General features: G+C 36.1%; 1 protein-coding gene across 2 annotated transcripts in view; it reads left to right on the top strand.

The window, feature by feature from the left end:
- The window catches only part of LOC123566567 (translocon-associated protein subunit beta-like), a 59,934-nt gene that overhangs the window by 32,210 nt on the left and 13,146 nt on the right, over positions 1-14,578 (top strand). For both annotated transcript variants that reach the window (XM_045360796.2, XM_045360795.2), the window contains exon 4: positions 3,809-3,920. In XM_045360796.2, coding sequence (XP_045216731.2) covers positions 3,809-3,920 — 112 coding nt within the window. The remainder of the gene's footprint in view (positions 1-3,808; positions 3,921-14,578) is intronic.

Consider the following 14,578-nt stretch of genomic DNA (forward strand, 5'->3'; position numbering starts at 1 on the left):
TTAATGAAATGTATGCAAAACATTATTGTATAAATTCGGTGCTAATTCAGTAATCTGAAAGTGAGATTGGTGTTAGGTAGATAGAGAACACAACCATCAGTCGCAAGTCGCGTCAGTCACAATCAAATGCATTTTTTTGTTTCACTTGGGGTCAAAAATAAACGTTTGTAAAACTCTTTTATTTTGAAATGTTAATTTACCATATACCTTGGTTCTACAAAAACAATGGTAGTTATCGCTGTCCTATAGTTCGACAATATTTTTTTTTCGATATAAAGATGAATCTTCAGGGAAAAAATAAAACAGACATGACCATTTTTAAAGGACTGTTTTATTCAAATAACTCTTTGAGACCCAACAAAATTGTTACCACATGATAAGGTACATAAAAGTAATGTAGAAAACCCAAAAAAACTAATAAATTACACAAAGATTTGTAGTTATTCTCTTCTTTTGAAGTTCAAAATTCTAGAAATTTTTGTTTTCTACTTGCTTTCAGTTTTTGCGTACCTTTTGAAATGCATTTATTCAACTCAAATATGTTATTTTCTAAAAATTCAGTCATTTCTCTTTAAATAATGGTCTCATTTTTGTGATTACGACTATGTTTGGCAGAGATATCGCAATTTTAAAATGAAAGCCGAAATTTACCCAAAAAGTCTACGGACAAGACATCATCGCCAAGTGCTTTCTACATAGGTTTTAGAAGACAGTCTTTTAGTTCCGTTGAACTTTTTATGTTTAAAATGATCAAGAACAAGTAAATAACAAACAAATTTAAGAAAAGAAGTATAATTGACGGTCTTCGTAATGTGTCTTCGAATAATTGAAGGATTTGAACAACTGTGACTAAATCAAAATGTCATTATGTGACAAGTTCTTACATAAATTAGAACTAATTGTTTTCATATTTCGCTTTATACTAAAAATAATGATACTTGGAAGGATCCTCACTGAAATAGGCTGTTAAAAATCTTCTTCAGCTTGGTGTCTACGGACAAGACATTTGACCATAATTTCTGTCTAAAAGACAGGTAGAGTAATAATGTTTCTGATCAATGCTCATGCATTTAAGAACTGACCTTGCAGCCTGTTATGTACACCATTTAGACTATGTTTATTTATCTGTAATAACTTTTAACCTCAACTAAACAAAATAAACCACAATCTTCCTGAAATTGGATGGTGGAAGAAACCACCTGACTAGACTTTGTTGAGGCAAATTATTTACATGTTGTTATCAACCGTATTAATCAAGAAATGGTAAAAAGTATAAACACAAAGTTTAACATGAAGAACTCTATGAGTTCATCTAAACATGTTCATTAAAGTAGAAACATTAAAAAAGTAGGAAGAACTTGTTAAACTTATGAGCTGAGAACAACATCTTATAATAAAAAGATTACAACTGTGTCTTAAATGGAAAACTAATGAAACAAACTCCCTTGCAGACTGCTTAAATAGCTGTATGTTGTAAAATACTCATATGACATTTATTCTGTAAGATCCATAACTCATACTAATATTTTAAGTAGTCCTGCAAAATAAAACTCCTGTGAATTTTAACCTGTTTACAGAATAATTAAATGTTCACTGTGATAAGTTTTTATCACTTAGTTTTGAGTCAGCTAATGACTTACATATTATGCTTTTTTCTTAAAATTCCCAAGATACTTCTCTTTTTCTAGCCAGTAATATTTTTGATTAATATTGACCTTTTTCCATTATATAAGATAGTATGACCGGAGACAAAGTTTTTTAATTATCTTTTTTCACATTTACTTCTTTTTTTCATGTTATCACCTTATTAATATTATTTTCTTGGAAAAATACTGGAACAAATCTAAGTAACTCCAATCGTAAATCAAACTATGATTTCAAAATTCTAGACCTCTGCCTCTGATGCATGTGGGGAAGTTGGCAGTTACTTGCAGAGAACATGTTTGTACAGTACAGAATCAATAAAAAAAATTGTTAAGTTACATAACTGAATTTCTGTTGAAAAAGTGCATTAAACCCCCCAAAAACAAACAAATCTAAATAGCTCTCATTTTTGAAAGGGAGAAAGCTGCAAGGAGACTATGGTAATCACGTAGTAAATTGCTTGTAATTTCTTTTTTAAGATGATTTGAACTGCTTCAATTTTATGTGATTTTAGTCAGTTACAGAATAAAGTTGATAGGCAAATGAATAGAATGAAATCTTGAAAACCAATCACCATTATATCTTGGTCCTGAAGAGCACAGAAATATGCCATCTTGAGTGGATTATAACAAAATGTTTAAGTTGAAAGTGGACAGCCCACACCATGTCTAACAATAGATCCATACTCCACTAGAATATGACCAAATGTCTTTGATTTTGCTTCTGTCTTCTCATTCTTTCTGTTTTACTACTAACTTGTAAAAGATTGGGGTTTTTGCATTTCAGAGTCTCTTGATTTATTTCAAAGAACTCTTGATATATTTCTAAGGTCCAGTGCTGGTTTTTATTGAAAACAGAAAATATATTGGATAGTATTTGCATAATGTCTTGTCCGTAGACTCCCTCACTGCATGCCTTGTTTTAGCCATAACAAAGGGAGGGTTAGAGAGAAATGTATTTTCCTTTTTTGATACCCTTTAACATTATATAAGTCATGTATAAGATTAAAAACATATTCTATATCCATTGTACTTCTCAGATTCAGATTGTACACACAAGAATAAATGGGTAACATTTGCATTTGGAAGAAGTAGTTTCATTAGAAATATATTTATTCTATATTTTGTATAAAAATTAAGTTGTGGTGTATCATTGAAACTTTATAAATAGCTCCAGTATGATTTTATAAATGATATTGTCAAAAAACCCTTCGTTTCTTTAGTGTCTACGGACAAGACATGTGTCTACGGACAAGACATTTTGAATTCAACAACTATTTATATCTATATAACCCAGTTTAATTCCGTCTAATGTTTATCAACTTAGACACTATCTTAGCAGCTTTCATACCAACAGTGATTAAACTCTAATATTGTATCCTTCACAAAGAAAATAGGTGTCTACGGACAGGACAAAAAAATTGGCGCATTTATCATTGTCTGTTCAGAGTCAAATTTGAGGAGATAAGAAACTTCCACCTGAAAGAATGCTATTATTTTCAGAAGAAGGTAGACTGAAGTTCACACAGAGACAAATAAGACAGTAAAAAAAGAATTATTTCATAATGAAATCACATATCTAATATGAGGAAGAGCAAAAAGGCAAAATATATAACAAAACGGTCATGTCAGTCTTCAGTACATATCTTCTGTTGTGGGTGACATAGACAGTTGAAATAACTTGCAGCTAAAAGAAGACGAGTTTTCCTGTAAACCAAACAGCACAAAAAGGTCTTGCTGGTTCAGGTTTTAATTAAAATGAAAAGACAAAAAGCACATTTTTTAAGGTGAAACAATATAATGCTGAATTTTGGCCTTTTTCTGTTATTGGACAGCATGGCGTTCGTTTTATATGTACATCAGCTACCTGATAGTAGTTTTACCTGCAACTGGGTAGTGATATGTAACTCCTGAAGTGCTGAAGACAGAATATATAAACATGCACTTTTAAATTTGGGTGTATAACATGGAGCACCTAAAAAGTATGCATTTGATTGTGACTGAGGCGAAGTGGGTGAAGAGAGTATCCATGAAGTTGATGTGAGGAAGGTAGCGAATAACTGGCCAAAAACAAAATACATGTATGAACTCGTGAACACTTACTTTCATACATATACTTTCTTGCAAGTCACAAAATATGATTGCAATCCTTAACAGTCAAATAGAAACACGAATGTTACCCATTCGGTTATCTTGAAACCATTGAACTTTGGATATTTCAACTTCACTGCAGCAGAAGTCAGCTATTCTACTAAAGATAATTTTGAAACACGACAGGTAATACACATCATGTAAACTAAGGCACAAGGTGGTATATATTTATCAGGATACCAGTTCTTGACATTCATGATTATGTACAGATAATTTACTGCGAAATCATTAATTGTAGGGTGCTTGTTTTCATGGTTTCAATTTGAAATTTAATCTGAACAAACAAATCAAATTCCTATTTATTTTATCTTGAACATTTAAAATCCACAAATTCATGTCCTGACAAAATGGCCACTTGTGCCACAAATCACAAAATTTTATGCTCATGAAATTGAATTATTAGCTTGACTATTCGAAGAATAAACTAGCTGTTCTACTCACCCTGGCGTCGCCGTCTGCGTCACACCTTGGTTAAGTTTTTGCATGCAAGTACATACAGCTATCATTTAAAGGCATATTATACCTTATAACTTATTTTTATGCCCCCAACTGTCCGTCCATTCATTAGTTCATTCGTCACGTTAACTTTTTGCATGAAGGCACTTTACTCGCGAACCACTGCACCCAGGACCTTCAAACCTCACATGCTAATAGTACTTATTGAGTACACGACCCTTATTGACTTTGGGGTCACCAGGTCGAAGGTCAAGGTCACCAGGTCAAAGGTCAAGTTTCAGTCAGATTGCCCAAGTAACACCAGAGTTATGGCCCTTAGAAGTTTCTAGTGTTAACTATATAGGGTTCTCTAAATATGGCAATTTCTGCATCCTAACTTTTGATATACTTGACCTTGAACTATGAAACTTATGTAGAATTTAGAGCACCATAATGTGATTGTGCACATACAACTTCGTTTGGATTTCTTTTGTAACTTTAGAGTTATTGCCCTTTAATTGTTTAAAATTCCACATATTTGTACATAACAAACTTACCATTTGGTAGAATTTCATTAATTTTCTTTCATTCTTTTCCATGAACATTTATTATAAACATGTGAAGTTGTGGATCCACACCTGGTCACCCACTTGCCTTGGTCCACCCCCCCCCCCCCCCCCCCCCCCCCCCAATTTTTTTTTTTTCATTCCTTATTAGCTCATCTGATTTTTTGAAAAAAAATGATGAGTTATTGTCATCACTTGAGCGGTTGTCGGCGTCGGCGTTGCCTGGTTAAGTTTTATGTTTAGGTCAGCTTTTCTCCTAAACTATCAAAGCTATTGCTTTGAAAATTGGAATACTTGTTCACCATCATAAGCTGACCCTGTATAGCAAGAAACATAACTCCATCTTGCTTTTTGCAAGATTTATGGCCCCTTTTGTACTTAGAAAATATCAGATTTCTTGGTTAAGTTTTATGTTTAGGTCAACTTTTCTCCTAAACTATCAAAGCTATTGCTTTGAAACTTGGAATACTTGTTCACCATCATAAGCAGACCCTGTACGTCAAGAAACATAACTCCATCTTGCTTTTTGCAAGATTTATTGCCCCTTTTGGACTTAGAAAATCAGTTTTCTTGGTTAAGTTTTATGTTTAGGTCAGCTTTTATCCTAAACTATCAAAGCTATTGCTTTAAAACTTGCAACACTTGTTCACCATCATAAGTTGACCTGTACAGCAAGAAACATAACTCCGTCCTGCTTTTTGCAAGATTTATGGCCCCTTTTGGACTTAGAAAATATCAGATTTCTTGGTTAAGTTTTATGTTTAGGTCAACTTTTTCTCTTGAACTATCAAAGCTATTGCTTTGAAACTTGCAACACTTGTTCACCATCATAAGCTGACCCTGTACAGCAAGCAACATAACTCCATCCTGCTTTTTGCAATAATTATTGCCCCTTTTGGACTTAGAAAATCATTTTCTTGGTTGAGTATTATGTTTAAGTCAACTTTTCTCATAAACTATCAAAGCTATTGCTTTAAAACTTGCAACAGTTTTTCACCATCATAAGTGGACACTGTACATCAAGAAACATAACTCTATCCTGCTTTTTGCAAGAATGATGGCCCTTTTTAGACTTAGAAAATCATGGGTAGGACAATATTTCTATTACACAAAAAAAATCAGATGAGCATCAGCACCCGCAAGGCGGTGCTCTTGTTTTAGATTTTTTTCAAACCTTCCATGAATATTTATCAACATGCAAGTTGTACCATTCTCCCACCTCGCTCCTCCACCCAGTCATGCCCACTACTGATCATGCATCCTCTGCCCCCCCCGCTCCCTTCACCAATTTTTTTTATGCCCCCGAAGGGAAGCATATAGTTTTTGAACCATCTGTCGGTCTGTCTGTCAGTCTGTCCGCAATTTTCGTGTCCGGTCCAAATCTTTGTCATCGATGGATGGATTTTCAAATAACTTGGCATGAATGTGTACCACAGTAAGACGATGTGTCGCGTGCAAGACCCAGGTCCGTAGCTCAAAGGTCAAGGTCACACTTAGACATTAAAGGATAGTGCATTGATGGGCGTGTCCGGTCCATATCTTTGTCATCGATGGATGGATTTTCAAATAACTTGGCATGAATGTGTACCACAGTAAGACGACGTGTCGCGTGTAAGACCCAGGTCAGTAGCTCAAAGGTCAAGGTCACACTTAGACGTTAAAGGAAAGTGCATTGATGGGCGTGTCCGGTCCATATCTTTGTCATCCATGGATGGATTTTCAAATAACTTGGCATGAATGTGTACCACAGTAAGACGACATGTCACGCGCAAGACCCAGGTCCGTAGCTCAAAGGTCAAGGTCACACTTAGACGTTAAAGGATAGTGCATTGATGGGCGTGTCCGGTCCATATCTTTGTCATCCATAGATGGATTTTCAAATAACTTGGCATGAATGTGTACCACAGTAAGACGACGTGTCGCATGCAAGACCCAGGTCCGTAGCTCAAAGGTCAAGGTCAAAGACGTTAAAGGTCATTTTTCATGATAGTGCATTGATGGGCGTGTCCGGTCCATATCTTTGTCATTCATGCATGGATTTTAAAATAACTACGCATGAATGTGTGACACAGTAAGACGACGTGTCGTGTGCAAGACCCAGCTCCGTAGGTCAAAGGTCCTAAACTCTAACATCGGCAATAACTATTCATTCAAAGTGCCATCGGGGGCATGTGTCATCCTAGGGAGACAGCTCTTGTTTTTTGTTTTTTAGCTCACCTGAGCAATGCTCAGGTGAGTTTTTCTGATCGCTCAATGTCCGGCGTCCGTCGTCCGTCGTCTGTCGTCTGTCGTCTGTCGTCTGTCGTCTGTCAACATTTAGCTTGTGTATGCGATAGAGGCTGTATTTTTCAATTAATCTTCATGAATATTGGTCAGAATGATAACCTTGATGAAATCTAGGCCGAGTTCGAAAATGGGTCATCTCGGGTCAAAAACTAGGTCACTAGGTCAAATCAAAGAAAAACCTTGTGTATGCGATAGAGGCTGTATTTTTCATTTAATCTTCATGAATATTGGTCAGAATGATAACCTTGATGAAATCTAAGCTGAGTTCGAAAATGGGTCATCTCGGGTCAAAAACTAGGTCACTAGGTCAAATCAAAGAAAAACCTTGTGTATGCGATAGAGGTGGTATTTTTCAATTAATCTTCATGAATATTGGTCAGAATGATAACCTTGATGAAATCTAGGCCGGTTCGAAAATGGGTCATCTCGGGTCAAAAACTAGGTCACTAGGTCAAATCAAAGAAAAACCTTGTGTATGCGATAGAGGCTGTATTTTTCAATTTTTCTTCATGAATATTGGTCAGAATGATAACCTTGATGAAATCTAGGCCGAGTTCGAAAATGGGTCATCTCGGGTCAAAAACTAGGTCACTAGGTCAAATCAAAGAAAAACCTTGTGTATGCGATAGAGGCTGTATTTTTCATTTAATCTTCATGAATATTGGTCAGAATGATAACCTTGATGAAATCTAAGCTGAGTTCGAAAATGGGTCATCTCGGGTCAAAAACTAGGTCACTAGGTCAAATCAAAGAAAAAACCTTGTGTATGTGATAGAGGTGGTATTTTTCAATTAATCTTCATGATATTGGTCAGAATGATAACCTTGATGAAACCTAGGCCGAGTTCGAAAATGGGTCATCTCGGGTCAAAAACTAGGTCACTAGGTCAAATGAAAGAAAAACCTTGTGTATGCGATAGAGGCTGTATTTTTCAATTTTTCTTCATGAATATTGGTCAGAATGATAACCTTGATGAAATCTAGGCCGAGTTTGAAAATGGGTCATCTCGGATCAAAAACTAGGTCACTAGGTCAAATCAAAGAAAAACCTTGCGTATGTTATAGACGCTGTATTTTTCAATTGATCTTCATGTAATTTTGGTCAGAATGATTTTCTTGATGAAATCTAGACCAAGTTCGAAAATGGGTCATCTCGGGTGAAAAACTAGGTCACTAGGTCAAATCAAAGAAAAACCTTGTGTATGCGATAGAGGTGGTATTTTTCTAATTGATCTTCATGAATTTTGGTCAGAATGATTATTTTGATAAAATCTAGGCGAGTTCGAAAATGGGTCATCTGGGTTCAAAAAACTAGGTCACTAGGTCATATCACGTAAAAACCTTGTGTATGCGATAGAGGCTGTATTTTTCAATTGATCTTCATGAATTTTGGTCAGAATGATTGCCTTGATGAAATTTAGACCAAGTTCGAAATGGGTCATCTCGGGTCAAAAAACTAGGTCACTAGGTCAAATCAAAGAAAAACCTTGTGTATGCAATAGAGGCTGTATTTTTCAACTGATCTTCATGAAATTTAGCCAGAATGATTACCTTGATAAAATCTAGGCTGATTTCGAAAATGGGTCATCTGGGATCAAAAACTAGGTCACTAGGTCAAATCGAAGAAAAACATTGTGTATGCAATAGAGGATGTATTTTTCAATTGATCTTCATGAAATTTGGTCAGATGTGATTGCCTGTTGAAAACTAGGTCGGTTTGAATATGGGTTATCTGAGGTCAAAACTAGGTCACTAGGTCAAATTAAAGAAAAATCTTGTGTATGAGATAGAGACTGTTTTTTTCAGTTGATATTTATGATAAATTTTGGTCAGGTTGATTGCCTAAATGAATCTAGGTCGAATTTGAATATGGGTCATCTGAGGTCAAAAACTAGGTCACTTGGTCAAATCAAAGAAAAAACTTCTGTATGTGATAGAGGCTGTATTTTTCAGTTGATCTTCATGAATTTTGGTCAGAATGATTGCCTTGATAAAATCTAGGTCGAGTTTGAACATGGGTCATCTAGGGTCAAAAACTAGGTCATATATAAGAAAATGCTTGTTTTATCGCAAGAGACCAATTTTTTGGTCCAATCTTAATGAAAATTGGTCAGAATATTTGTTTCCATGAAATCACTAGGTCAAACATGTTTTACACTGTTATGGAGTGTTTCTTAGGTGAGCGACCTAGGGCCATCTTGGCCCTCTTGTTTTAGCTTTTGTGATTGCGCGGCGTCAGTCATCCCTGCGTGCGTCCGTAAACTTTTGCTTGTGACCACTCTAGAGGTCACATTTTTCATGTGATCTTTATGAAAGTTGGTCAGAATGTTCACCTTGATGAATTCTAGGTCAAGTTCGAAACTGGGTTACGTGCCTTCAAAAACTAGGTCAGTAGGTCCAAAAGTAGAAAAACCTTGTGACCTCTCTAGAGGCCATATATGTCACAAGATCTTCATGAAAATTGGTCAGAATGTTCACCTTGTTGATATCTAGGTCAGGTTCGAAACTGGGTCATGTGCCTTCAAAAACTAGGTCAGTAGGTCTAAAAATAGAAAAACCTTGTGACCTCTCTAGAGGCCATATATTTCACAAGATCTTCATGAAAATTGGTCAGAACGTTCACCTTGATGATATCTAGGTCAAGTTCAAAGTGGGTCACGTGCCATCAAAAACTAGGTCAGTAGGTCTAAAATTAGAAAAACATTGTGACCTCTCTAGACCCGTACTTTTCAATGAATCTTCATGAAAATTGGTCAGAATGTGCATCTTGATGATATCTAGGTCATTTTTGAAACTGGGTCACGTGCCATCAAAAACTAGGTCAGTAGGTCAAACAATAGAAAAACCTTGTGACCTCTTTAGAGGCCATATTTTTCATGGGATCTGTATGAAAGTTGGTCTGAATGTTCATCTTGATGATATCTTGGTCAAGTTCGAAACTGGGTCAACTGCGTTCAAAAACTAGGTCAGTAGGTTTAAGAATAGAAAAACCTTGTGACCTCTCTAGAGGCCATATTATTCAATGGATCTTCATGAAAATTAATCAGAATGTTCACCTTGATGATATCTACGTCAGGGTTGAAACTGGGTCACATGCCGTCAAAAAGTAGGTCATTAGGTCAAATAATAGAAAAGCCTTGTGACCTCTCTACAGGCCATATTTTTCATGGGATCTGTATGAAAGTTGGTCTGAATATTCATCTTGATGATATCTAGGTCAGGTTTGAAACTGGGTCAACTGCGGTCAAAAACTAGATCAGTAGGTCTAAAAATAGAAAAACCTTTTGACCACTTTAGAGGCCATATTTTTCAATGGATCTTCATGAAAATTTGTCTGAATGTTCACCTTGATTATATCTAGATAAAATTTGAAACTGTGTCATGTGTGGTCAAAACTAGGTCAGTAGGTATAAAAATAGAAAAACCTTGTGACCTCTCTAGAGGCCATACTCTTCATGAGATCTTCATGAAAATTGATGAGAATGTTTACCTTGATAATATCTAGATCAAGTTCAAAACTGGGTCATATGCCTTCAAAAACTAGGTCATTAGGTCAAATAATAGAAAAACCTTGTGACCTCTCTAGAACCCATATTTTTCAATGGATCTTCATGAAAATTGGGCCGTGTGGAGAAGGTGAGCGATTCAGGACCATCATGGTCCTCTTGTTTTTAGCTCACCTGTCACATAGTGACAAGGTGAGCTTTTGTGATCACGCAGCGTCCGTCCTCCGTCTGTCCATAAACTTTTGCTTGTGACCACCCTACAGGTCACATTTTTTGTGGGATCTTTATGGAATTTGGTCAGAATGTTCATCTTGATGATATCTAGGTCAAGTTCGAAACTGGGTCACGTGCCTTCAAAAACTAGGTCAGTAGGTCTAAAAATAGAAAAACCTTTTGACCTCTCTAGAGGCCATATATTTCACAAGATCTTCATGAAAATTGGTCAGAATGTTCATCTTGATGATATCTAGGTCAGGTTCAGAACTGGGTCACGTGCCTTCAAAAACTAGGTCAGTAGGTCAAATAATAGAAAAACCTTGTGACCTCCCTAAAGGCCATAATTTTCATGGGATCTGTATGAAAGTTGGTTTGAATGTTCATCTTGATGATATCTAGGTCAAGTTCGAAACTGGATCACGTGCAGTCAAAAACTAGGTCAGTAGGTCTAAAAATAGAAAAACCTTGTGACCTCTCTAGAGGCCATATATTTCATGAGGTCTTCATGAAAATTAGTCAGAATGTTCACCTTGATGATATCTAGGTCAAGTTCGAAAGTGGGTCACGTGTCATCAAAAATTAGGTCAGTAGGTCAAATAATAGAAAAACCTTGTGACCTCTCTAGAGGCCATATATTTCACAAGATCGTCATGAAAATTGGTCAGAATGTTCACCTTGATGATATCTAGGTCAAGTTCGAATCTGGGTCACGTGCCTTCAAAAACTAGGTCAGTAGGTCAAATAATAGAAAAACCTTGTGACCTCTCTAAAGGTCATATTTTTCATGGGATCTGTATGAAAGTTGGTCTGAATGTTCATCTTGATGATATCTAGGTCAAGTTCGAAACAGGGTCATGTGCGGTCAAAAACTAGGTCAGTAGGTCTAAAAATAGAAAAATCTTGTGACCTCTCTAGAGGCCATACTTTTGAATGGATCTCCATAAAAATTGGTCAGAATGTTCATCTTGATAATATTTAGGTCAAGTTCAATAGTGGGTCACGTGCCGTCAAAAGGTAGGTCAGTAGGTCAAATAATGAAGAAAACGTTGTGACCTCTCTAGAGGCCATATTTTTCATTGGATCTGTATGAAAGTTGGTCTGAATGTTTATCTTGATGATATATAGGTCAAGTTTGAAACTGGATCAACTGCGATCAAAAACTAGGTCAGTAGGTCTTGAAATAGAAAAACCTTGTGACCTCTCTAGAGGCCATACCCTTGAATGGATCTTCATGAAAATTGGTCAGAATGTTCATTTTGATGATATCTAGATCAGATTTGAAACTGGGTCACATGCTATCAAAAACTAGGTCAGTAGGTCAAATAATGATAAAACCTTGTGACCTCTCTAGAGGCCATAGTTTTTATGGGATCTGTATGAAAGTTGGTCTGAATGTTCATCTTGATGATATCTAGGTCAAGTTTGAAACTGGGTCAACTGCCTTCAAAAACTAGGTCAGTAGGTCTAAAATTATTAAAATCTTTTGACCTCTCTAGAGGCCATATTTTTCAATGAATCTTCATTAAAATTGATCTGAATGTTCACCTTGAAGATATCTAGGTCAGTTTCGAAACTGGGTCACCTGCGGTCAAAAACTAGGCCAGTAGGTATAAAAATAGAAAAACCTTGTGACCTCTCTAGAGGCCATATTTTTCATGAGATCTTCATGAAAATTAGTGAGAGTGTTCACCTTGATGATATCTACATAAGTTCAAAACAGGGTCATGTACCTTCGAAAACTAGGTCAATAGAATGTTCATCTTGATGATATCTAGGTCAAGTTCGAAACTGGGTCACGTGCAGTCAAAAACTAGGTCAGTAGGTCTAAAAATAGAAAAACCTTGTGACCTCTCTAGAGGCCATATATTTTATGAGATCTTCATCAAAATTGGTCAGAATGTTCACCTTGATAATATCTAGGTCAAGTTCGAAAGTGGGTCACATGCCGTCAAAAACTAGGTCAGTAGGTCGAATAATAGAAAAACCTTGTGACCTCTCTACAGGCCATATTTTTCATGGGATCTGTATGAAAGTTGGTCTGAATGTTCATCTTGATGATATCTAGGTCAAGTTCGAAAGTGGGTCACGTGCTATCAAAAACTAGGTCAGTAGGTCAAATAATAGAAAAACCTTGTGACCTCTCTAAAGGCCATAATTTTCATGGGATCTGTATGAAAGTTGTTCTGAATGTTCATCTTGATGATATCTAGGTCAAGTTCGAAACTGGGTCATGTGCGGTCAAAAACTAGGTCAGTAGGTCTAAAAATAGAAAAACCTTGTGACCTCTCTAGAGGCCATACTTATGAATGGATCTCCATAAAAATTGGTCGGAATGTTCACCTTGATGATATCTAGGTCAAGTTTGAAACTGGGTCACGTGCCTTAAAAAACAGGGTGGCCACCGACTCTGGAAAACAGGGAAAAAGGCTAAAAAAAAATTCCCTGCATGGAAAATTCAGGGAATTTGAAAATTTTGAAAAAATCTGGGAATTATCAGGGAATTTTTCAAAAATTGAAAGAAAAATTTTAAAAGACTATATAATTATGTCTTGGCTACTGGTGGTTTCTTTTCTTCATAATAGTTACATTTATTTTATATAATACAGAATACTATACTTAGCAAATGCACTCACTGATGATTCTAAAACTGTTATTCATCAACTATAAGAGATATGTTTTTGTTTCGAAAATGGAGTTTTAGAATGTTAACATTGGTATTGGTGTAAGACTGGCAATTAACACAGGATAATTTAGTGACCTTCAGAAACTGGAGTTCAGAAGCAGCTGCCGGTAGGCACTTTGTGCTGTTGTATCTAAGATACAGGAAAGATGCCCTTTAAAGTATGCATTTTTGAGGGCCTTCAAGTGTCTGGATCTTGTCTACACTGCAAGTACCTCTTCAACATCTGTCGCAACAACATTTAAGACCATCACTACCAAATTAGTGGATTCCAAGTGCTGCTCTGTAGTGGTATGTGATGCATCTGAAGAGCAGTACAGAAAATTTGCTAGAGATGAAAAAGTCCCATTTTGACCCTAAGACTCAAAGATTAGATGAATTCTACTATGAACTGTTAAATGATAGACCTGAGTTTACAGAGCTTTGGACAGTGGTACAGTTGATTTTACTTCTTTCACATGGTCAAGTCCCTGTAGAATGTAGCTTCTCAGTGAATGATGATACACTAACAACCAATATAAAGAAAGGAAACTTTGTGTGCTCTTAAAACAGTTCATGACGTTTTAAAATCTCAGGATGTGAAGATTCATGAATTTGAAGTCCCTGATCAGATGCTGCAGTACTGCAGTCAGACTAAAGCCACATACAACCAACACTTGATAGACGTACAGTCGGAGAAACAGAACGAGGCAGAACAGAGAAAATCATCTGAAAATGCAGATTGATATGTTGAAGCTAAAAAGAAGCTTAAGTTGTTGGAAGATGAGGCGAACAGTTGCCTAAGAGAGGCTGATAAAAAAGTCAAAGACCCTTTGAAGAAGCATGATTTTAGTCTGCTAGCTCAATCAGTGGCATTATGTGATAAGGGACAAGAGATGCTAAAGAAAGAGGTTGCAAAGCAAGCAGAAGTTGTTACACAACTAAAATCTAAAATGAATTTAGTGTCAGTACATTACTGACATTACCAAAATGTATACCAACATTTGAATCATGCATTAGAAGTACCTGTGTATTGGTAGTAGTGGCTTGTTAGACTTTTGCTAGTTATTAACAAACATTAACATTAGTCTTGAATAGCATAATTATGAAATGTATT

Source organism: Mercenaria mercenaria, chromosome 8 (assembly GCF_021730395.1).
Source record: "Mercenaria mercenaria strain notata chromosome 8, MADL_Memer_1, whole genome shotgun sequence".
NCBI classification, from domain to species: Eukaryota; Metazoa; Mollusca; class Bivalvia; order Venerida; family Veneridae; genus Mercenaria; species Mercenaria mercenaria.